The 25,911-nt window shown below is 32.2% G+C and overlaps 1 protein-coding gene and 1 pseudogene across 1 annotated transcript; both read left to right on the top strand.

The window, feature by feature from the left end:
- The first annotated feature begins 3,158 nt into the window (after positions 1-3,158).
- On the top strand, positions 3,159-6,738 carry LOC108482491 (probable CoA ligase CCL7; annotated as a pseudogene).
- A 17,387-nt stretch (positions 6,739-24,125) lies between these two features.
- On the top strand, positions 24,126-25,826 carry LOC108481963 (heavy metal-associated isoprenylated plant protein 3-like). The gene is made up of 5 exons (XM_017785067.2): positions 24,126-24,270; positions 24,405-24,540; positions 24,632-24,864; positions 24,954-25,047; positions 25,168-25,826. Exons 1-5 carry the CDS (start codon positions 24,262-24,264, stop codon positions 25,617-25,619), a joined length of 924 nt encoding a protein of 307 aa, XP_017640556.1. The 5' UTR covers positions 24,126-24,261; the 3' UTR covers positions 25,620-25,826.
- The last annotated feature ends 85 nt before the right edge of the window (positions 25,827-25,911 follow it).

The following is a 25,911-nucleotide window of genomic DNA, read 5'->3' on the forward strand; positions in this document are numbered from 1 at the left end:
CATCATTTGTGTTGTAAACCATTGTTTTGTGCATTTTATGTATGTATATGGAAGATGAACATCAGTGCTGAGACACTTGGTGCAGATTACTGCAATTTCAAAGTAAACTAAACGGTCGCCATATGATTATAAGATCTGCCCAAGGACGACCAGACGGGAGGCACGGACTTCGCAAATGTCCGGAGCCTCCTTTACTGATAAAGGAAGCTAAAGTGGTGAGGTTAAGAGATTGGATTAAACCTACAAGGTCTCACTATTTGGTAGGATTATATTGACCTATCAATGATAAACTCTTCTCTTGATTTCATTTATCTAGATTTTCTACTAGAGCCGTCAATTCTATCCTATTAAGCATTTCGATCTAAAAAAAACAACAAATTAATCAAGAATAATTATCAACCTAATTTGCCAAATAACTAATCAATTAACCCGACAACCAATTTAGCATACAATTAAACTCAATCACATAAAAGGCATTCCATCAAATGCATGGTGTGGAATATATAAAAGCAAAGGATTTGAAAATTTTTACACTCAATTGATGAAAATCCAAAGAAATGTAGGAGTTTAATCATTTCTCTTTTACAAAGTCTTCAACAAAAAAGAAGAAATGAAACAACCAAAATTAAAATCTATTCTAATGGAAAAGAAAAGAGAAGAAAAATAGAGAGAAAAAATTGTTTAATGTCTATCCTAATTTTTCTCCACCATAAAAACACTTATAAAATAGTATTTATATTATTTTTTAATTTAACCTTGCATGACATTTTGCCCTCCATTGTATGCTGGGTTAAGTTTTGTTGGACTGAAAAATGCTGTTCAAAATTTTGACTTAGTCAAAGTTGGTATTATGACACCCACATCTTAATATAGCGACATCCTCGATAGTTTCAACTTTTGGTGTCATTGACCCCTTAGTGTCGCAACCATAGCATCTAGTGTTGTGACATTGCTCTCAATCCAGTTCAATTCTCCATCATCAGGGTTGTGGTCGGTATTACAACATCATTGGCCTAATTTTGTGAGCACGAGTGTTGGTGCTACGACTTCAAAGGCAGTTAATCGTGTGATTTGGTGAAGTCCAACTCTTTAGTTGATGGCAAAAACATTTGTGCCGTGACTTTAACTTCAGTTCAATCTCATCTTCTCATTCTTGCATTAACTAGGTGTTTAAAACAAGCTCAACTCAAATATTAGATCCCTAATGTTTTTTTTTCCAAAAAGCATAGAAACAAAATCTAATAATTGTGGAAAAATAATAAAATTAATATGAAATACTTGAGACTAAACTCTTTAAATGTTTAAAGAGATTAATTCTATATATATGAATTCAACAAATCAACGGTAAAAAGATCTTTTGTCACCTTACTTTTTATATTATGTATTGAAAAGCTTATTTATTTACTTGATAGTGCAGTGACATGCGGTGGTGCACTCAACTTTTGGGTGTTTCAACTCCTTTAGATTAGTTGGATTCGAGTTTAAATATGATATTAATATATTTTGTATTTATTTAAAATTGGTCCAACTCGAAATTTGTGCTTAAAATTTTACGCAAACTCGCTCATATTTATAAAAGATTAATCTAAATTCATTTTAAGTCCACTCATATTATTTTTAATTTTTAAAATATATTTATTTTATTTTATTTTAATATTTAATAAATTTTACATTTTTATTTATTAAATTTTTTATATAGTCATCTTAACATTATTTTAATGTTTACATTAGAGTAGTATTATATATTTAATATAAATTGTTTTTTTAATGTATTCTAAATTTCATAATATATAAAAATAACATAATATAAATATTATAAACTTAAAATAGGTCGAGCTAAGTCAAGTTTAGATATTGAATGTTTAAGTCCGATCCCGTCCCATAATTTAAATGGACCTAATTTTTTTTGTTTAATCTCATATTTTGAACCTAAAATTTTTGTACAAAACCTTTTAAATTTTGAGTAAATTCTAAATTTAGACAAATAATCTAACTCATGAATTGTACACAGCAGCAAAAGCATTCTCAAACACACAAATATCTTGTGGCATATAGAGTCTAGAAGTGAAAATACCTAAACACCCTTATTCATTATTTCATCCACCCAAACAACGACACTTTACTCTTTTCTTCAGGTCTGGGGACACAAAAATATCATTTTGATTCTTCTTCATTCTGCTTACAGTTTGCTGCTTGGCTTCTCTTTTCTGTGATTTGGAGCTTTGCATCCGATTTTCTTTGTAGAAGTTAAACAAGTGTCCATTTTACTGTGCGCTAAAAAACAAAAATCATATCAAAATTTTCTTATGTTATGCCGAAATAATTTTGAATGAATAGAAACATACAGTAGAATTCTCGTAAATTTTTTATAGTTCTCAGTTCCTGCAGTAGGAAATATATTTAAAGCATAGTGTCCTGGTAAGTTTATGTTAAACTTGTGCTCGATGATGAACAGGGACTTCCCTTGGTCAAGGATTGTAACGATTTAAACTATGTCTAAGGTTGCCCCTTTTTCTTAGTTGAAGACAAAATTACACTGAATTTTTGCTCAAATCAGGAATAGATCCTTTCTGTTGAATTATTTACTTAGACCAGAAAATTTAGTCGAAATTTAAAAGTTTTAAATAAAATATTAAACTTAAAAATTTAAGCTAAATTCAGACTTAAACATTTAAAACTTCGTTCGATCTAATTTTAAGTTTATAATATTTTACATTATATTATTTTTATATATTATGTAATTTAAAATACATGAAAATATACAATACCAAATACCAACTGTATTTTTTATAATATTGTTCAAATATATTATTTTACCCAAATGTAACTTTTGAATACACAGTAAGAGCAATGCAAAATTGACTCTTAAAGCTATTGACTTTTTTGTTTTCTTTTTTCTTTTATTAATTTCGTTTGCTGTTTGCCAACTATTTAAAAGTTTAAATGATAAGAAAGGAGATTTTAGGGTAAAAACTAGTATATTGAGAAAATAATTAAATAGTGACAGGTAAGGTGTCATGTTGAGAACTTGTTTTAACCATAAAAAAATTAACAAAAAAGCTATTTTTAATCTAATATATATAAATTTATTTTTATTTTTTAAATAAAAAGTAAAATATAATTAATTTAACTCTGAACTCCATATTACTTTTATGGATGAGAACCGAGACAATATTGGACTTTTTCAATGAAGTTACCAATCATCTTTTTCTTTTCTTCCAAACTTCTAGCATGAAAAAGGTTGTCAAATAAGGGGAAAAAATAATAGTATACTCAAAAGTATTAATAAATCCAGCCTTTTGATACTCATTTGAGTCTGATGCATAACGAAATCAAGCTCTGAAAATATCCACATGATTTTCTGTTGGTTGAAAAGCATGAAATTATTGCCTAATTTTGTTCACGTATCCTATATTGGTCATTTTTCGTTAGTGTTGTTTCTCGTCAACTTGTCCCCACGTACCGCTGCTTCTTCAACCAAATGATCTTCCATACATTGTTAGTCCTTACTCTATTTTGTTATTAATCCATTCCAAGCTTCCAGCTTTTCATTATCTAAAAGAATCACGAAAGGATCAAAGCTCAAAGATCAGGTTTTGATGGAGAAATCTGGGTATGGAAGAGATGGGATTTACAGGTCTTTAAGGCCACCGGTAGATTTTCCCAAGGAACCAAATCTTTCAATGGTTTCGTTTCTGTTGAGGAACGTGTCTTGTTACCCTGACAAACCAGCGCTCATCGATGCAGATTCTGGGGAAACCCTCAATTTCTCTCAGTTGAAATCCACTGTCATCAAGCTCTCCCATGGATTTCTAAATCTGGGTATCAACAAAAGCGACCGAGTATTGATCTTTGCTCCAAATTCAATCCACTTCCCTCTTTGTTTCTTTGCAATAACAGCCATCGGTGCCATTGCTACAACTGCCAACCCCAATTACCCTGTTAACGAACTCTCGAAACAACTCAACGATTCCAATCCCAAGTTTGCTGTCACCGTCCCTGAATTGTTCGACAAAGTTAAGGATTTCAACATCCCTTTGATCTCCCTTGGTCCTAAACGGAACCAACGAGGATTTAATGTAAAAATACACCCCCGAAATCCTTTCTTTTCATGATCTTCTTGATATAGCGGGTAACGTAACAGAGTTTCCCTTGGTTTCCGTCAAGCAGACCGATACAGCAGTGCTGCTTTACTCTTCGGGGACGACGGGTGTCAGTAAAGGTGTTGTTCTGACACGTGGGAATTTCATTGCATCATCTTTGATGGTGACAAAGGATCAAGAACTTGCAGGGGATATCCACCGGGTTTACTTGTGCATCTTGCCTATGTTTCATGTGTTTGGATTGGCCGTCATGGTGTAGGCGAAGGTGCAGATAGGAAATGCTTTGGTGTCAATGGCGAAGTTCGATTTTGAGATGTTTTTGAGGAATGTGGAGAAGTATAGAGCCACCCATTTGTGGGTTGTGCCTCCTGTTGTGCTTGCTATGGCTAAGCAGAATGTGGTTGACAAGTTTAATCTTTCCTCATTGAAGCAAATTGGTTCTGGTGCTGCACCTTTGGAAAAAGAGTTGATGGAGGAGTGTGCAAAGAAGTTCCCTCAAGCAGTTGTTATGCAGGTAATTTAGTTGTCTTAATGGGGAAAGCATTTCAAATCTGCAAGCTGATATGGTCCTTTGCATGCATAAAAATGTTCAGTTAAATATCCATATTGTGTTAGTCACTGTTGCTTTCAATCCAAATTGATACCTTGGGCAACATTCTAATGGGAACCAATGAATGGTGACTAGCCTGTTAGCATTTATGAAGTAGGATTTGTAATTGTATTAGCTTGGAAGTTGTTCCAAGGTCATGATTCTTTGGATTTTTGGAATAACTTGGAAGTAGAGAAGCTGCCTTCTCCTAAAGAAGCTTTCTTTGCTTTCAGGGCTATGGATTGACTGAAACCTGTGCGATTATCTCAATGGAGAGTCCCGCATTTGGTGTCCGACATACTGGCTCAGCTGGACTGCTTGCTCCATGTATTGAAGCTCAGATAGTCAGTACAGAAAATCCAAAGTGTCTTCCTCCAAAACAATTAGGGGAAATATGGGTTCGAGGCCCTAATATGATGCAAGGTAACGTTACTTGCTTCTTCTTTCCTGTGGAAATAAAAGAAGATCGATCTTTTGGTATAAATAACATCCAGCTATTTGTATATGCTAATCATTCAGCCTCTTTGATATGATAACAATAACTTCTAGCTTTTGCATCTCATATGTAGATCAGTAAAATTCATAATAACCTTTATTTGTGGTCTGTTAAGAATTTGATCTGTGATATAGTAAAGGTGCATGTATTATGCTAACAGTTAAATAAGCTAGGCACAAGAGTTAAATGGTTAAAGGAAAGTGGTGGGCTTCGTCATCCACAGCCAATCATGCCATCCAACTCGCATGTTGCTTTCTACCATATCATTCAAATGAAGTTTTACCATAACGTTCCTCTAGTTTGGACCAACTCGCATGTTGCTTTCTATCACATCATTCAAATGAAGTTTTACCATAACGTTCCTTTAGTTTGAAACATTTATTCAATTAGGGGATCATGTACAGTCATTGGTTAGTCAATACATAGTAATCTACCTATACCTGTATTTGTATAATTGCAATAGATTTTTATTTTCTTGTACTTCTGTTATAACTTCTGCTATTTTCTCTGACACTGCAATTTCCAATTACTATTTTCAGGATACTTCAACAATCCTAAGGCAACTAAACAGACAATAGATGAAAAGAGTTGGGTACATACCGGAGATCTTGGATACTTCAATGAGAGCGGTTATCTCTATTTGTTGACAGAATTAAGGTGTTGATCAAGTACAAAGGTTTCCAGGTAACTTTTTTCAATTGCTAATTGGTTCTACGTGGAATGCTCGTTTTCACGTAACAGTTACAGTTGCATAGACAGTTCCTGTGCTGTAGTGTTCTGGTTTAACTATCTATATATATAAGTCTTTGTGGTGATCCCAAAGTTAATATGTGCATGATTTAATGTGCTTCCTTCTAAACTAAAGCCTTTTGATTTGCTTCATAAATTACTCACCAGATTGCACCAGCAGAGCTTGAAGGTCTACTTGTATCTCACCCTGAAATACTGGATGCTGTCACTATCCCGTAAGTTATATCCGAAAATTGTTAACTGTTTGCGTAATCTAAATCCGGGAAAATACCTTAGTTCGTCCTTGTAAAGACATCATTGAGAGTTAACACATATGTCACCACACTACAGATATCCTGATGATGAAGCTGGTGAGGTCCCAGTTGCATACCTTGTTCGCTCGCCCAACAGTTCGTTAACCAAAGAAATTTTTCAAAAGTTTATTGCTAAACAGGTACGATATCCAAATAAATCGATAGCCACTTTTAAGTGGTCTTTTCCTTCCAATGAAATAGGAAGACCTGATAAAACCTAAGCTGTTTTTCGCCTTTGCAGGTAGCACCTTTGAAATGGTTATGGAAGGTCACATCCATAAGCAGTTTCCCAAAGTCGATTCCAGGGAAATCCCTGAGGAGAGAACTTAAAGCCAAACTAAGACCCAAAATGTGAAATTCTATGATTCTGTTTTAGGCACATAGCATGAATACAAACTAGTGGTTAAGTTAAAGCTGTCTTTGTCTAAATTTGTAACTATATTATTGGGGTAAAATTACAACGAACAACAGATTATTGGATCAATAAATGTTTCAGTTCCTCGAAAACATCATTTGTGTTGTAAACCATTGTTTGTGCATTTTATGTATGTATATGGAACATGAACATCATTGCTGAGACACTTGGTGCAGATTACAGCAATTTCAAAATAAACTAAACGGTCGCTATATGATTATGAGACCTGCCCAAGGACGACCAGACAGAAGGCACCGACTTCGTAAATGTCCGGAGACTCCTTTATTGTAAGGGAAGCTAAAGTGGAGAGGTTAAGAGATTGGATTAAACCTACAGGGTCTCATGGAGTGTCAAAATACCCCATCACCACGTTGATAAGCTCAAATGGGACCCTAATCTATTATTTCATTGAATTGCTTGAAACATTGAATATTATTGCAGATCATAGGCTGTTCAAAGGTGGCAACTACAGCAGCAACATGCATGCAACCATGCAATCATGCACGAGCATGCAAGTGACCAAGCTGTTGTTTCAATAGGGTCGGAAGCGTGTAAATTATTGTACTAAAAAATCACACAAAGTTCAATTCCCAGGGAAGAGAGGTGGATCACAAGGATCTCTTAAATACCAAGTCTTTCCTTAGTCAGAATATCCCTTTTATAGTAATTTAATAGCACAATTAAATACTACTATTATACCCTCAAATATTGAAAGAAAAATAGGACAAGAAAGAACACAAGAGTTTTAACGAGGTTCGGTAAATTATACCTATGTCCTCGGGCACTAACACCAGATGATAACTTTACTATCTCCAAAATATTACAAACAAATAGAATTCCTTAAGAATTCTCAAATGGGAGAAGAGAGAAAACTAAGAGAGAAAGATTGGTTGGGATCGTTGAAATGAAAAATGAAAAGGCCTATTTATAGTTGAAGTTCAGGGACTAACTTGCAAATGGCCTAAAAAATTAGGGACCAAAATTGCAATTATCCCATTCAACTTTTCAACATTCGGTGCAACTTGCTTCACCTTTTTAACAAGTTGCTTCCTACCTTTGTTGACTTTTCAACAATCTCCACCTTGAAGATTTGATTAGGATAATCGCATCTTCACACACTTCCTTCAACTCCCAAAATTCGATAAAGTTATCTTTTGTAGTGCCTCCAAATGCGCTCTCGAGCGCCATACACCTGAAGGTGCTCAAATTCTCAGGATATTAATCAAGTTCAAACAATGATTAAACTTGATTGTTGTTACCACTTTGGTCATCATATCTGCAGGATTATCTGCTCGGAATCTTCAAGTAGAATTTTCCTTTTTCAAAGACTTCCCTTTAAAGTGATATCTTACGTCGATATGCTTGGTTCTTGAATGATAGACTTGATTTTTCGCTAAATGAATAGCGCTCGATTGTCACAATATAGACTAATGTGACTTTGAACAACTCCCAAGTCTTTCAACAATCCATTAAGCCAAATAGCCTCCTTAATGACTTCAGAATCGCCATATATTACGCCTCAGTAGTAGACACAACCATCAGAGACGCAAGGTAGACTTCCAACTCACTGGGCTTTAGCAAGAGTAAACAGATACCCGTAGTTGAACGACGTTTATCTAAATCACCAAGAAAGTCGGAATCAACATATCCAACTACAAACCGACCAAGTGTTTCATCCTCGCTCAAAAACTAAACCAACATCTACGGTTTTTCAAGATACCGCAGAATCCATTTCACAGCTTGCCAATGTCCCTTTCGAGGATCATGCATATACCTGCTCACAACTCCAACAGCTTGTGAAATGTTAGGCCGCGTACACACCATCGCATACATCAAACTCCCAACTGCATTAGCATATGGGACTTTTGCCATATATTCTCTTTCTTCTTCAGTTTTCGGAGATAATTGAGCACTAAGTTTCAAATGAGAAGCAAGTGGGGTACTTACATGTATTGTGTTTTCATTTACACCAAAACATTGTAATACCTTTTTCAGATATTGCTTCTGATTCAAACAAAGCTTGCCTCTCTGTCTATCTCTACTTATCTCCATGCCGAGAATCTTCTTGGCCTCACCTAGATCTTTTATCTCGAACTCTTGATTCAACTGAGCCTTTAGCTTATCTATCTCTTTTTGGCTCTTCGAAGCGATTAACATATCATCAACATACAAGAGTAGATAAATGAAAGATCCGTCATGTAGCTTTTGCAAATACACACAATTGTCATATTTGCTTCTTGTGTACTTACGCTTTTCATAAAGCTATCAAATCGCTTGTACCACTTGCCTCGGGATTGCTTCAATCCATATAGCGATTTGTTCAACTTACAAACCCAATTTCTACCACCAGCATCTTTGTATCCTTGAATGAGTCATATAGATCTCCTCTTCTAACTCACCATGCAAGAAAGCCGTTTTAACATCAAGTTGAGCTAGCTCCAAATTCAACTGTGCTACCAAGGCCAACAAAATTCTAATGGAGGAATGCTTCACAACAGGGAAAAACATCATTGTAGTCAATTCCTCCTTCGGCGTAGCCTTTAGCTACTAACCTTGCCTTGTAGCGAACATCTTTCTTGCTAGGAGATCCATCTTTCTTTGCGAATACCCACTTGCATCCGATTGCCCTTTTACCTTTCTTTAATTGCGCCAACTCCCAAGTATTGTTCTTCGGAGAGATTGCATTTCTTCATCCATGGCGCTTTTCCATTTATCACTTTCTAAGCTTTGCATTGCTTCTTGATAAGTGATAGGAATATCATCATCAACAACGGGAAGGCGTGAGGCCACCATATCGAAAATCGAGCGGGTTTACGAATTTCTCTCCTTGGCCTTGCAACCAGCAATCGGTTCAGTGTACTTAATGGTTCTTGGGTCAAAACCTCTTCAACCTCTAATTCCTCCATTGTGGCTGGAGAATTAGACTTATTAATCGGAAAATCCCCATCTGCTCAAACTCCACTGTTTTGGAGTACACTCCACCTTGTGGAGTATCGCTCGTCTGAATATCTTTATCTGCTACCTTTTTCAATGTGGCGATTCATCAAAGGTAACATCTCTCTTTGAGATCATTTTCTTTGTGTCTAAGCACCAAAGACGAAATCCCTTCACTCCGTAAGTGATTCCCATAAAGAGAGCTTTCTTTGCCCTCGGATCTAACTTTGACTCCTTCACATGGTAATATGCGGTGGATCCAAACATATGTAAGGAATCATAATCAGAGCGGTTTTCGGACCATACCTCCATAGGAGTTTTTCTTTCTAATGCAGATGATGGCAAACGATTAACAAGATGGCGGCGATGTCACACCTCACCAAAATTGCTTGCCCAACCCAAAGATTGGACAACATACATCGAACTTTCTCCAAGCGGTGTTCGATTCATACGCTCTGCCACTCCATTCTGCATGGTGTATCCCTAACGTGAAGTGTCGAACAATACCATACTCTTGGCACACATCGAAGAACGGATCACTTCTATATTCGCCTCCATTGTCCGTTCTAAACCGCTTGATTTTCTTGCCGTCGGTTTTCGATCATAGTTTTCCATTTAAGAAAAACTCTAAGCACTTCATCCTTAGTTCTCATGGTATACACCCAAACTCTTCGGAAAAGTCATCAACAAAAGTAACAAAGTAGTGTTTTCCTCCCAACGAAAGTGTTTTGGAAGGCCCCACACATCTCGAGTGAACATATTCCAAAATACCTTTTGTATTATGGATAGCAGTCTTAATTTCACTCTCTTTGCTTTCCCAGAACACAATGCTCGCAAAATTTTAATTTGCAAGCCTTTGCACCTTTCAACAATCCTTGCTTTGCGAAATTTGCAAGGATTTTTCACCGCATGTCCCAACTTCATATGCCACAACCGCATTGAGTCCAATTCTTTGTTACTAGGAAGTCGCAATGATTGCTCCAATAACTGTACTACCTTGGTAGTAATACAAGTTATTTTTCCTGATGCCCTTCAATATCACAAGTGCGCCAGATGTCACTTTCAAAACTCCATCTCTCATAGTAATAACTGAACCATTGGATTCCAAGGCTCCCAATGAGATGAGATTTTTCTTCAAACTGGGCACGTACCGAACATTAGTTAGAACTCTGGTTGATCCATCTTGATTCTTTAATTGGATTGAACCTATCCCAACAGTTTCAGAGCATTGTCATTGCCCATATAAACAACTCCTCCATTTAGTTCTACTAAATCGAAAACCACTCCGGTTAGGGGACATATGATAGGTACAACCCGAATCCAATATCCACTCATCCGAATGGAACGACGATGATGATGCAACCAAAGGATAATTCGAGTCACGGTATCATGCTTTGCAACACAAGCATCTACAGCAGCTTTTCCCTTATTCTTCAGCTTTGGACAATTTTTCTTCCAGTGGCCTTTCTCATGACAAAAGGCACATTCATCTTTCCCGAGTCTGGACTTTGACTTTGATCTCCCTTTTGAGTTTTCTTCCGAGTGTATGAACGACCTCGGACTACTAAAGCTTCTGTATCTCTGATTGAGTTTTTCTGTTTGTCCTTCTTTCTCTGTTCATAATCGTATAAGGCCGCATGCACTTTCGCCGAGATATATCACTCCTGCCATGAAGTAGAGTAGTTTCTAGGAACTCAAACTCCTCAGAAATTGACCCCAAAAGCATAAAACCCAAACCTTCATCTTTGAATTTCTCATCCTAATTAAGCAAATCAGTGACTAACTGATTAAATTTGGTGATGTGATCATTCATTGTGGTACTTGGGACGTAAGTGAAGCGAAAGTCTTTTCTTCAAGTGGAGCTTATTTTGACTGTTTTTCTTCAAAATTTTTCTTCAAGTGCCACCCACAACTTATTTGCAGAAGTCTCCTTTGAAAAAGCATACCTCTGCTCTCGAGAAAGGCATGATCGAATTGTGCCACATGCCAACCGATTGATCGCCTTCCAATCTTTCTCCTGTACATCATCTGGTTTCTCTTCATCAATGGCAATGTCTAGACCCTGCTGAAAAAGGGCATCTAGAACCTCACTTTGCCACATACCAAAATGGCCCGTGCCATCAAAGATCTCCACGCCAATCTTGCATTTGCAATTGTCGGTCTTGTCCACATGGACGATGTTGAAGCTCCTACACCGACCGCTTTCTCCATAATCTTTCAATATACCTAAGGAAATCTTTTTCGATGTGGAAGATCGTTTAAAGCGCAACCACAGAGCATACTACGATTAACCTTCGCTCTTGATACCACTTGTTGTTTCAATAGGGTCGAAGCGTGTAAATTATTGTACTAAAAATCACACAAAGTTCAATTCCTGGGAAAAGAGGTGGATCACAAGGATCTCTTAAATACCAAGTCTTTCCTTAGTCAGAATATCCCTTTTATAGTAATTTAATAGCACAATTAAATACTACTATTATACCCTCAAATATTGAAAGAAAAATAGGACAAGAAAGAACACAAGAGTTTTAACGAGGTTCGTAAATTATACCTACGCCCCTGCACTAACACCGATGATAACTTTACTATCTCCAAAATATTACAAACAAATAGAATTCTTTAAGAATTCTCAAATGGGAGAAGAGAGAAAACTAAGAGAGAAAGATTGGTTGGGATCGTTGAAATGAAAAATGAAAAAGCCTATTTATAGTTGAAGTTCAGGGACTAACTTGCAAATGGCCTAAAAAATTAGGGACCAAAATTGCAATTATCCCATTCAACTTTTCAACATTCGGTGCAACTTGCTTCACCTTTTTAACAAGTTGCTTCCTACCTTTGTTGACTTTTCAACACAAGCATCACACCTGAAGCATGCTATTGTCCAAGGAGTAATCCAATTGGCATGTCCATGTGACAGTTGACTTTTGTTGTTTCAATGTAACCTTTTGTATTTGCTAAGGTTTAGTTAGATACTTAGTTGTTTTAGTAGCTGTTTAGGAAGTCATTATGCTGATTTAACAGGTTATTTACTTGCACAAACAAGCTTTGTTTTTTACCAATGTAATTCATCTACTTATATACATGTAATTTTGAACTTTTCAAGTATCAAGCATAGCCAACTTGTTCTCTCAATTTGTTCATCCGATTTTGCTTCTGTTTTGAGCTTTCAAACACAAAATTTCTTTGCTTTGTTTCATGGATCATTTGATTGAAACTTAACACATACTTTATTCGGGTTTATTAATTTGTTGCTCCAGTTTCAACAAGAGGTTCATATTTTATCCAAGTAAAATAGATCTGTTTCTCTTCCTGTGTGAAAAACTCTACATAGGCAATATCTGAACTTTATTTATCATAGCAACAAGAAAACAAGAGGCAATATAAAGATTTACTAAAATTTGCCTTAAATATGTTCAAAAAAACTAGGGAACCTGCCAGCAACTGAAAAACCTGAGAATGAGACAGTAAATACTAATGAAAGAAAGTTATTCCCAAAACAAAACACACTCAAAAAACCCATTGTTGCAATACGAGTTGTAGCCATCCTTGTTGTTTACAAACATATATTTTCTTTAAATGTCCTTCCTTGAGCAATGGAAGAAACATAATTATAACCTCTGAAGATCCTATACCATGACAGTGTATAGCTGCTTACCTTTCATTGTAACACATAACATACTTCAAAACAATGAACTCAACTCAAAAGCACGCTACAACGGATAGCCACATCTCTCAAGTAAAAAGATTATTAGCTATGCATTATCTTGTAAAACTGACAACCTCTGTAATGCAGTAAAGTTGATTGAGAACCAGAAAGGAAACAACAGCTGAAAATTTTAGTGAAGGAGCTAAACAAGGAAAAGGCTTGGGGGCACTTCTGCACATCTGGGTAAAAACCAGGCTTCATATATATGCATGTGTATAGCCAATCTTTTTCAGATTTGTTATGTATGAGACACATGTTACACTTTAAATTTTAAAATTAATAATATTTGCTTGAATTTTCATGTGTGAACTTTTAAGTGAAATTGTCACTAGACATGGTGGTTTTACCGTAAACAAAAATGCAACAATCAAATCCAATTTTTTTTCTAAAAAGATTATGAAGCGTGACATATGTCACACGCACAATAAACATGTCATCTGACATGATAAAATCATTTAGAGAGAACAAAACTATTATATTTTTTTAAATAATCTAAAACTCATCATATATTTTTTAGATAAATTTAAACATATTATATTTTTATAATAAATTGCAAAGGGATACTAAACTATTTATTCAGCATATCATAGATAGTTAGGGTTAAAGACCAAAGATGAAAAATACTAACATCTCAAGCCCTTTTGGAGGTTTGTGATCATGAGGTTCTATAAATACAAAGACTGACAAGTAATTGTAATCAACGTATAATATTTTATAAGAAGATGGAGGACCACAAAGGTTAAGAGAAAGACAAAGAAAGGGATAGATGGAGGGAAGAAATACCCATTAAAAAGCTTAGGAAATCAGTGATGTATATCACCATGTATACTTGGTTGAGTTTAATGTCTGTTAAGTAAAGCTTTTAATTCTATTCCATTTAAAGATTTGATTTAATTTCATATTAAATTTAATTGAGAGAATATAGAAGGATTTTAAAAAATTCATCTTAATCTAAGATCACCCTTATTTTAAGAAGCTCTAGAAAATAGAAATGTTGTAAATTCTAATGGAACCTCTTCAAAGCTTCATTAGTATATTACCCACGGCTGCTGCTAGGATCTTTATTTATCTAAAGAAGACCTGAAAAACTTAAAAAGCCCTTTTGGCCCTTCTTTAAGAATCACACAATGGAAATAAAAACATAAATACATACATATATATATATGATAGGAGCTGGAGCTAGCTTCCATGGTAGAAGTGGCATTCACCTGCAATTACATCTGCACCTTCTTTGTACTCTCCAATATATCTTCCTTCACCGCTATAAACACATGATCTGCCATGAGACTGTCATGCTTTAGTTTCTGAAGCTGAACCAAACTGAAGAAAACAAGAAGGTGCAGGTGCAAATGCAGATTAAGGCTACATCTTAGCAAGCCAGCCAGACCTCGCAAAACTGTATATATCAATGTATATGTATTTATAATGGGAGAGAAAGAATCAAAGAATCAAAGGGCAAAGGCAAATTAGAGTGTTATAAATCTGACAAATGAGAGAAACTATTAAGGAAGATAATTATGAAGGGATAAAGATTTGATAAGCACAAGCCAAGCCTCCATTATTAATGCCTTTTTGAAGCAAACTATATATTTATAGGTTTAATTTAGTTTTACCCCCTCTACTATGCTAATTTTTTAGATTTAACTCTTCCTCTGCTAATGGCTATGGTTAAAGTAATGAAATGGACTTTTTATACTGTTATTCAATCACACAATTAATGTCTAGTAAATTCTTTTATTGATATTGGATCATACAATCAAGACTATGTGAAAATTCAATTAACCATATTCAAATAATAGACTTACATGTTAGCCTAATGCTTAAGGCTATTTAAGCACACACACATCATCACTTTAATATAATATCTAATGATGCTTTTTATTGAGATTTACTAATAACATTATAAAAACAAAAGAATAAATTATGCACAATTATAGTAAAATGATTAAATACTAAATTTTAGTATGATATAGAGACTAAAACCAAAATTAGACCTATATTTATATATGTGTGTCCTATGATATGAACCAGTTACCAGCAGAGGCTGGTACCTCCTAGGCCACGTGATGCAACTCTTGGGATCACGTGGGCATTGGGGTCCCTACTAATCGTAAACTGCCACGTCAGCAAATTCACAAAGTTGCCTCGTGGGCTTGAAATTTGAGGTTTTGTGATAATAGGAAAAAGTCAAAAAGGTAAAGGAATTGGTGGAGTGGAGGAAATCTTCCATAAATATTCTCTCTTTCTCTTTCAATTGCAAACAAATATTTGATATATTAGAATGAGGTTTGCTTCAATCAAAGGTTGAGGTCCAAGTTTTAGATTTGAATCTCACTTTATCTAAAAGCAATTGCAAATGGAGCTTATTATTAGTTATTTGATTTAGGTTCATTTTGAATGGAAAGTGTGTTTACATACTATTAGTGTAAAAATAGTAACGACAGTGAAATTAGATTGTAGTAATATTTTAACATGAGATAAAAAAATTAAACACACTACATTGGAGGTAAATGTCCATTCAAATAATCCTTAGTACTTCTAATAATTTATTTACCTTTAAAAATTTTTGATATATTAATAATTTATTATATTTAATTTTAATAAATTTTTTATCACATAAATGATTATTTACTTCACTTTGAATTATAGTGACAATGAATAATTAGAGGTGTTCTATGGGCTAAATCAAACTTAAAAGAAATTTAAAGTTCAAGCTTATTCAAATGATTAATTTCGTTGTTTAGTTATAAAAATATATGCATATTAATATAAAATTGTTTATATATATATTTTTAGTTTTAGAACCATAAATTGAGTTACAGCTTAATTCTAATAGTAATATTATAATAAAATTTCTATTGGAATTGGTGTTACAAGTTAATAGGGCACAAACTCATATAAAAATAGTTAAAGTGTTTTTTAATAAATAATAAATATTATTATAAGATTATTTGTGTCTTTTAATAATTTATATAATTTTTAAAAAAAATATTACAATACCAAGGTTGAAACTTGAAACCTAAAACATTGAGGTATTAAAAAAGAAATTTCAACCAATGCTCCAAAAAGATGTTATATATCATTTTTTTACAAGGGTTAATATGTTGTTTAGTACCAAAACTGAACAACTTTCTTTAATGTGGTACATATGGTTTTTTTGTACTGAATTTGGTGCTTGTGGAATAATTCTGCCCACTAGTTTAACCCAAGCCGTTATGGAAAATGACGTGACACTAAATGACCATTTCGCAATTGAAACGTGGTGGAACACCCCCTTAGATTAAACTAATATATCTCAAGTAAGGGATATCACATATGAGCACAAAGCTCACTTAACTTAAAGCATTATGTTGAACACTTTATAATAACATATTTAAGTTTGTTTGAAGTTATTTGAGTCATCTCTAGGATTTCTTTATAGTTTGGTTGCATTTTGAGGTCATTTGGGACCTTTTCGGAGCAAATCAGGATAAATATTATTAGTGTTGTAGCATTGAAAATTGGGTGTCACGATATTGGGAGCAAAATACTCCAATGGCTCTAATGTCATGACACTGACTTGTAGTGTCATGACACTAAGATCAAAATTGCCCAATGTTGCAACATTGATTAGTGAATGTCGTAGCAACGGGAATAGATTGCCTAAAACATGACTTAAATACCTAAAATCAAGTCAAAATTTCTTTTGGATCATGAGTAGGTGAGGAAGCATAAAAAAATGGACTGTCACTAAGCATTGAAAAAGTTTGTCCAAAAGAGGTTTTGTCTTCTGCCTAGTGCCATAGGGAAAAGCAAGGGCATTGGTGCTTAATGATGGAATCGAACGGTTTGGAGGAATATGCATTGGTGCTTAATGATGGAATCGAACGGTTTGGAGGAATAGTTTGAGTAGACTTTTTTATGACGATCTTCTTTGAGGCGATTGCTACCTTGAACTTTGTGAAAATGTGAAAAAGAAATGATATTTTAAATAATAATTTAATTTTATTATATTAGAATTCATCATATTCACAGTTTAAGTGAAAAAATAAATATTTTACATATAGAAATTATATATAAAAATTTATCAAAAATTTTAATATTTTAAAAAATAAAATATATTTTACATAATGATATATATAAAATATATAGATGTTTTCGTTATATAATTACATATTTATTTTTATTTATAAAAATAAATAAGTTATTAATTAATTTTTTAGTATAATGATATATAAAATATATTGTCATTATATAATTACTATTTTGTTTATATAATAGAAGAGTTAATAATTGAAACATAATTAAAAATAAAAATAAAATATCTTGAAAACATATTTATTAATTAAAATTAAAGTTAAAAAGCTTCGAACGAAAAATCAAATGCTTGACCATCTTACCAAAAAATGCTTGATCATCTTACCAAAGAAAATGATATACAAAACTTTACTTATAAAGTGCTTTTAAAAATGATTTTAGATATAATGCTTTTGTGTCGTAATAATAAAAGTTGGAAATAAATTTTAAAGTTTTTTTAATTTCCCTTATGTAAATTTGATAAATTTAATTATAATTTATTTGTTTTAAATAATTTAACCCTTAATATTTCATGTTAGAGTAGATTTACTGGTTTTTTAACGGAAAATGTTTACTAAATCGTTAAGTTTTTCGCAATGTGAATATGGCATGATCATGTTTCCCAGTTTTTGTCGGCTTTACTTAATTAGGCCGTTAGTTCTTCGTTGATCCACTTATCTTAAAGAGCTCAAGCCCAGTCTTTTACACAAAAAAATTGAGTTTAGCAAAGCAAGCAAAATCTCTACTTTGCTATCTCGGTACACAATTAATTTTTCTCAAAATATTATTTTTAAATAAATCAATTTGGAATCGCATGTAGGGACGTAATTGCACAACACTAAAATTGCAGGGGAATTATGTTAAAAATATCCCCTATATAGATTGCCATGTGGGCATCTGCGTTTAAAAATATAATATTTTAATCAGTATTTCTATTAAAAAATAATAATTTGATCATGTTTTTGAAATGTTGATAATTAAATTTGATTCTTTTAAAAATTAAAAGCTCAAAAATAGAATAAGATTCAATTTGAAAAAGATGTAAACATTAAAAACTAAATTTATCATTATACCATTAAAATTAAACTATAAATTATTCCCAAATAAATGCATTAGCATAGTCTGTTACAAATTTTACCATTTCATTTCTATCCCTTCTTTTACCTAATATATAGTGCAAAATTCGAAATTGTAGGACGAGAACAATATCATTTTGAAATATGTTCTCGAAGAAATTAAATACCATATTCAGTAAAAGTGTAAATTGTGTTTAAATCTCCTGTAGTCATTTTCGTTACCCAATTCATAACATTATTTTGTTCCCTTGAAATATGTTGGAATTTAACTTGCCAACCTTTCACAAGTAAATAATAGATGAGTTGTACCTCTGAAAGATTATTATCTACTGTATAATCATTGCTGATAATATCAATCAGAATAACATTGTCACTTTGCACTTCAATTATCTAAACCCTTTCTTTAACACAATAGAAAATCGCTCATAGATTACTCTTGCATTATTTATTTATGCTTAAATCTTTTGCACACATTCAAATAATTTTGGGAAAATTTAATAAATTAAAGTAAAATAACGTTTAGAAAGAAAATACAAATTTCGAATCCTGTGAGATTAATCTTATGAACCAAATTGTAGACACAAAATCTGGAATTGAAACATCCAAACATGTCTTTATAAATTTGTTTATTTATTAAAAGGTTTTTCCTTTTCATTTTTTAAACAACACCAACACCTTGAATCTTAGAAAAGTTGAAAGCCAAAAAAATGAAAAGAAAACCATTTAGTTTAGAAAAATCGAAATAGTAACAATCTTTTTTTTTTTTTTTCCATTTGAAAATCTCAAAAGAAAAAATCCTTAAAAAGAAAAAAAGTAAATGTGAAGTAGCCTTTAAAGAAAAAAAAAGTAAATGTGAAGTAGCCTTTAAAGACTTTGGTACTTCACCAGGATTAAAAGTAGTAGAAGGTGATGAATAGATCTGGTCATGAGTCGGGTTATTTGTTAAAGTCCAAAAATTCATTCGAAAAGTGGTAAGATTTGAGTAAAAATATAGGCTTGACAAATGAATTTGAACAAAAAAATAATATTTATTTTCTAAATGATTCAGGCCTCAAGTAGGATTTTTTTTTTGTCCAAGCCTAACTTGAATCAATTGTCTTTCGCTAACATTTTATTATAAAGTTGTTACTTGCAACTATCTTAATGTTATTTAAATATAAAGTTTTTTTAATGTATTTTTAATTTTGTGGGAAAATATTTATTTATATGTTTTAGTGCATTTAATGTATTGTTTTAAAAAAATTATTTTTATATAAAAATAATCTAAAAAAATTAAATACAAGGAAGTCAGGTCGGATTTAGATTTAACATTTTTAATTTGGATCCAATTTGAGTAGAATTTGAGGCCTATTTTTCGAACCAAACTAAAAATTTTAACCTAAAATTTTGTATCATCCCAGCATGACCCATGATCAAGTATAGATATGACTCTCCAAATTATGAAAATCAAACAAAATGATCAAGAAAAGGAATGTAGTTTCAGGTTTTCAAAGAGAAACTGAATGTTGGTTTTTTAGTTCTCATGGAAGGAGAAAGTACTTCTTTTTATTTTTATTTTTTGATTTAATAAATTTCTTTTAACAATAATTTAATTATAAATTTTTATCATTTGTAACCCCTTTCTAACCTTTAAATAGAAAGATAATGCACTTTAAAGTACTTGAACCCACGTCCTCTTGTACTGACAATAATACTGATATCAATTGAGTTCAGACTCAATTAACTATTTCTTTGATTTTTTTTTTCATGAGGTAAATTAAGATTTGATTATTTACATGATTTAGTTTCTTGGTTTATTTTGTTTAGTTTTATTATTTTGATTACTTTAATTATTTAGGTTATGTTGGATATAGATTAGTTAATTATTTGTTCATTACTTAAATTATTCACATTATTTAAATTATTTATTTCTAGGAATTGGTTAGATTAATCATATTTATTAACTGCTTACAATTTTTAAAATTATTACATTAAAATAGTGTTTAATTAAAATTTAAACGATGTTTAAACAATGTTATTTATTTATTAAATAATAGTTATTGACTTTAAACAATTTTTAATTATAAAAATAATCATTTTAAATTTTAATTTATAATTAACAATTTATATTTTTAACATTATTTTAATACATGTGAATTTTAATTTTAAATAATATTGTTTATAAAATTCAAAATTTTTTAGTTATTTATAAATAAAATCATTTAAAATATTGTTTAATAAAAATAGTGAAATTTTCATCTTAAATATATGTCAGCCTTTTTTTTTTATAAATCAAATTTGTAAAATTAATGATAAAATTTTATAAAATTATTTTAAGTAATTTCAACTAACATATTTTAAAAATATGTTTCATGAGCTTGAACTTTGAAAATATCCTCATAAAATCAATTATATCAAGTTTGGAGGATTTGTATCGATATAACTGTTAAATTGTATCGATACAAGTCAGATAATTAGGACTCTAAAGATTTCAAAGGAGTTGTGTCGGAACAAAGGGGTAGTTGTATCGAACAAGCTGGAGTTGTGTCGATACCTAGTGAGACTTGTTTCAAAACAAGTCGATAGTGACATCTCAAGATTTTCACCTGCAACTTCTTCCGATACAAAGGAAAGAGCTACATTTCAAGAAAGTGGCAACGGTAGTTGTATATGTAATTTAATATATTATGTATCAATATTTTAATGTGCATGTTGTAATTATAAATATTTAATTAATTTCAAATTCACTAAAATTCTTGGTTTCTTTACAAATTTGAGGTCAGCTTGTAATAATATTTTTTATTTTATACATATTCATAATTATTTAACAACATTAATAAAAACATATATTACGTGTTTCTCTTATTTTTTAGGAAGTTAAATGTACAAGTAAAAATGTAGTTACAAATAATACATATCTAATAAATTTAAAAAATCATGCAAAATTTACACGTAATAAGATTCAAATATAATTCTTAAAATTCTTAAAGCTTTACTTATAAAAAAATTCTTAAAGCTTTTGTTGTCTTGATAAAATATAACTATCTTTTAAAATTAATAAAAACTATAATTTAGAAATACATTATTTAATTTATAGTGTGGAAACAACAAAAGCAATATTAATTCTAATAGATTTTAAATTAGCAAATTATAACTACTTTTGCATAAGTAGCGCCCACTTGGAAATGCTTAATGTAAGTTATCTCTTTTCATGTTTTTATATTTTTAATTTGTTTTTCAATCAATTAGAAATTAAATAGGAAACTATAATGGTAAAATTAGGCATATATAACGATTTAAAACAACAATTAGGGTTTTAGACTGTTTTATTTGAAAATTAAGAAATTAAGTTGATTTTAAAGAGAGAAGGCAAAAATGCGTCATATAAAACATATTTTCAGGTGACATGTCACAGGACAGGGCAAAAAAGGCTCTCCCAGTATATGCCTAATTTTCCATATATATGTATATTATAAATTTGGTGAATTGTTTTCTTTTTTCTCAACCAATATAGAGTTGTCTGTGGATTGGGCCGGACCCTAATAAAATTTTAAGCTCAAGCCTAATCCGACCTGAAAAATGGGTCTAGATTTTTTGTCAAAGCTCGAACTGGATAAAATGCTAAAATCTAAGCCCGGCCCATATTATTTTTTAATTTTATTTTATATATTTTTAAAAAAAATGCAATACACCAAATACACAAAAATAATAAATAAATATTTCCCAACAAATTAAAAATAAATTTAAAAAAAAGTCTTTATTACTTAAATAATACCAAGAGAAGTACAACTTAACAATAAAACAAGTGTTATACAATATTCAAATATTAACAATAAAATAGTGGCAGCATAATAGTGAGATTGTAGCAAAATAGTGGAAAAAAAATGGGAAAACAGCAACAAAAACAACAGGATTTTTTTATTGAAAATTTAGCTCGGGTCAAGCTCGGGTCAACAACTTTACTTAAGACCCGACCCATTTTCTAAATAATATTTTTTTTTTTTGCTTAATTCTATTTTTTGAGCGGAACTTTCTACTGGAGCTAGGACAATGAATATGTTTATTGAAATTAAAGGCAAAATAATATCATGAAAGTTGCAAAAACCCAATAAAGAGAACAAATCACGAAAGCAAATACAAAAGACAAGAACAACATGGCAACCAAGGACCAATCAGACTCCTTGAGAAGCATCAAAATGAACTAAAGATGCCAAGACACTAAAACAAAACACCAGCCATTACCAAAAAATTGCAGCATATCTTTAGAAGAAAGGAAAGGTTCATTGTTTCACTTGAATTAGTAACATTTCAACTTTTTGAAAATTTAAAAATAATTGAGTAATCATATTATGCTTTATAAAAATTAAAGTAAATAATTCATCAATATATATAATGTTTTTGAGCCTAAACTAAGTATAAAAAAAAAAACATATTGTTGGTTTGAGTTTATTTTTATAAATTTGAAAACTGCTCTGCATGTGAATACGTTATCTTTTAATATAATTTAAAACCGAGATAATTGTATCAAATATTCTCATACTATGATTCTCATTTTAAATTGGTCTTTAAATTTTAATATGTTTTAATTATATCCACAACCTATTGATGTTATATTAATTAGGTCTTGTTATGTATTCGTGATCACCAACTTGAAACTCAGATAAAGTCCAGTCACCTACTCACGGCCCGGTTGAGCCCTACTAGTTGGATGCGTGCAAGCCTTGTAGTGGGGGTTTGCCAGAAGGGCTTGCAAGGGGAATTTGCGATCCCAGTTCGCATGTGGCGGGCTACGAAGTCTAGCAAGCAAACTAAAACAACACACGTGTCCTACGTGCATAAAGCCTATCAAGAACATCAATACCATGACCAATAACCATGTATATAAATATTTGATTGTCCCCTTCAATGAGGCACAACGAAAAAACACTCAACAAGTCTTTTCATTATTGAAAATGTTAATTTAACCATTAAATGTCACATGAACTCTTATAGTTACAATGAAAATTTTAAAGAAAAGTAAAATATTGTAACGTGATTTTTAAAATTAAAAATTAAAAATAAAGTAAAACTGAAGAGAGAGAGAGAATGATAGTTTCTGTAAAAGCAATTTGAAAATCTCAAAACCAAGATTTTTACAATATTTATTTTTCTTTAAAATTTTTATTTAAATTATATTGCATAAGATCTGAGTGTCATTCATCGATTAAATTAATGATTTTAGTAACAAAAGGACCTTATTAATATAACACCAATAATTTAGATATAATAAGAATATTTTAAAATTTAAGGACCAGTTTAAATTAAAAATCATAATTTAAAAATATATGATGCAATTAACTCTTTAAAACCACAAAATATCTTAACTATATTATTTGGAATAATTTAATAAAAGTTATCACTTATATATCAATGATATGATAACTTTAAGACAAAGGAATTCATAATTAAGCAAATATATTAACTTAATAATAATAAAATATATCAATTAAATTTTAACTCGATTTATATTAATATTGTTATTAGTGATTCATCTTTATTTTTCTATAATGAAATTAATTAAAAAAAAGAGATAAGATAGTAATTATATTATCATCAAGTCAATTAATTTAAAATCTTTTACTTAATTAGACTAGATACGATATAATACTCACCCGTATAAGCCATCCACTCAATCCACGTTTGAATCCATACATACATGCATACATACATCCACCCATCATCATATCAGCATTTAACTCTACCATAGTACCATCCCATCCCACAGTCTTTAAATACTGCAACTCTCTGCACCTTCCTTTCCTCCTATTTTCCACTCATCAAAAAAACCCAATTCATCATAACGTAAAAGGGTTTTTCGATTCACAATGGGGGAGGTCAGTTAAGCAACAATTTATTTCATTTCTCCCATCTCTTTTAATCTCGGTTTTTCTTTTTTTGCCGTTTCATTTCCTTAGATTTATAGTTCATGACTTACACACCATCTCTTTATCTCGTATCTTTGTTGCAGAAAAAGAATGGAAACAAGAAAGGAGGGAATGAAGGAGAAAAGAAGGAAAAGGGTTCTTCGAACTTCGTTTTCAAAGTCGATTGTCTTTGTGAAGGATGCTCCTTCAAAATCCTCAAATGCATTCGTGAATTTCAAGGTATTATTCATGTTTTAACGTTTTAAATTTCTGTTTTCCCGCTTGGTTTTCCCGTTATTCACTCTGGGTTTTCTCTGTTTTTTTATGGAAGGGGTGGAGACGGTGAAAACAGAGAGCAACTCGAACAAAGTGACTGTAACGGGAGCTGTGGATCCGGCCGCCATTAAAGAGAAACTCGTGAAGAAAACGAGGAAGAATGTTGACCTCGTTTCTCCTCAGCCGAAGAAAGATGATAACAAAGAAGAGAAAAAGGAGAAAAAACCAGAGAAAAATCAAGTTTCTGATGAAAATAATAATAAGAAACCAGAGAAGAAACCCAAAGAGGTAAACGTTTTACATGTTGATCTCGAATGTGAAAACTGAAAAAGTTTGTTACTAATTTTCTTGTTTCTATTTGAATAATTTTGATTCAGCCCCCTGTAACGACGGCAGATTTGAAGGTGCAACTGAAATGCCAGTGCCAGGGATGCATTGTTAAGATTCGCAAAATCGTGTCCGATACCAAAGGTGATGACCCTTTTATGTATTTTTGACTGTTTGGTAGGTTGCTATAAAGGCGGCGTGCGTTAAGATGTTTTAATTTATGGTTTTTTTAAAATATTTTTTTGACGGCATTGTAATTTGCAGGTGTGCATGAGTTCAAAGTAGACGAGGTGAAGGAGATGGTCACAGTGAAGGGGACTATGGATGTTAAGGCCTTGGCTGAGGCATTGAAGGACAAGCTGAAGAAGAGTGTTGAGATTGTGCCACCTAAGAAAGAGAAAGATGGCAAAAATGAGGGTGGCGAGAATGGTGGCGGCGGTGATGGAGGGAAAAAGAAGAACAAAGGTGGCAATGGCGGTGCCGAAGATGGTGGACATGGTGGTGGTAGTGGTGGTAAGATGGAAGGGAGCAAGATGGAATTTATGGTTCAACCCCAATTTGGGTACATGCCCGCTTACCCAGGATATGAGCACCCGGGCTATGGGTTCGGTTACGGGCACGGCTACTCCGGGTACGTGCCGGGTTACCCAGTATCTGTTCATCCTCCTCACCACATGTTCAATGACGAGAACCCTAATGCTTGTGCCATTATGTGAGGAGAAATGGATTTTTAATAGCGTAGAGTTTTATGTTAAGGAATGTGTAAATAAGAAACAGAGAAGCAGAGAGTTTACTTGGAAGTCAACATTTTGGGTTAAACTTGGATGGCAGTTTATAAAATGTTAATTTTAGGGTTTTGATATTGTAATTTGGTGTTGCCATTTTCAATGCGATTAGTGTTGTTTTGCGCCTATGTCCAACAAGTTGGAGTTTTATAATTTGGTAACAAACATATTTCGATCTTGGATTGAGGCAACTGAATACATAAGCATGCCCGGATCCTGGTGT

This window comes from Gossypium arboreum, chromosome 1, assembly GCF_025698485.1.
Source record: "Gossypium arboreum isolate Shixiya-1 chromosome 1, ASM2569848v2, whole genome shotgun sequence".
In the NCBI taxonomy this organism is placed as follows: Eukaryota; Viridiplantae; Streptophyta; class Magnoliopsida; order Malvales; family Malvaceae; genus Gossypium; species Gossypium arboreum.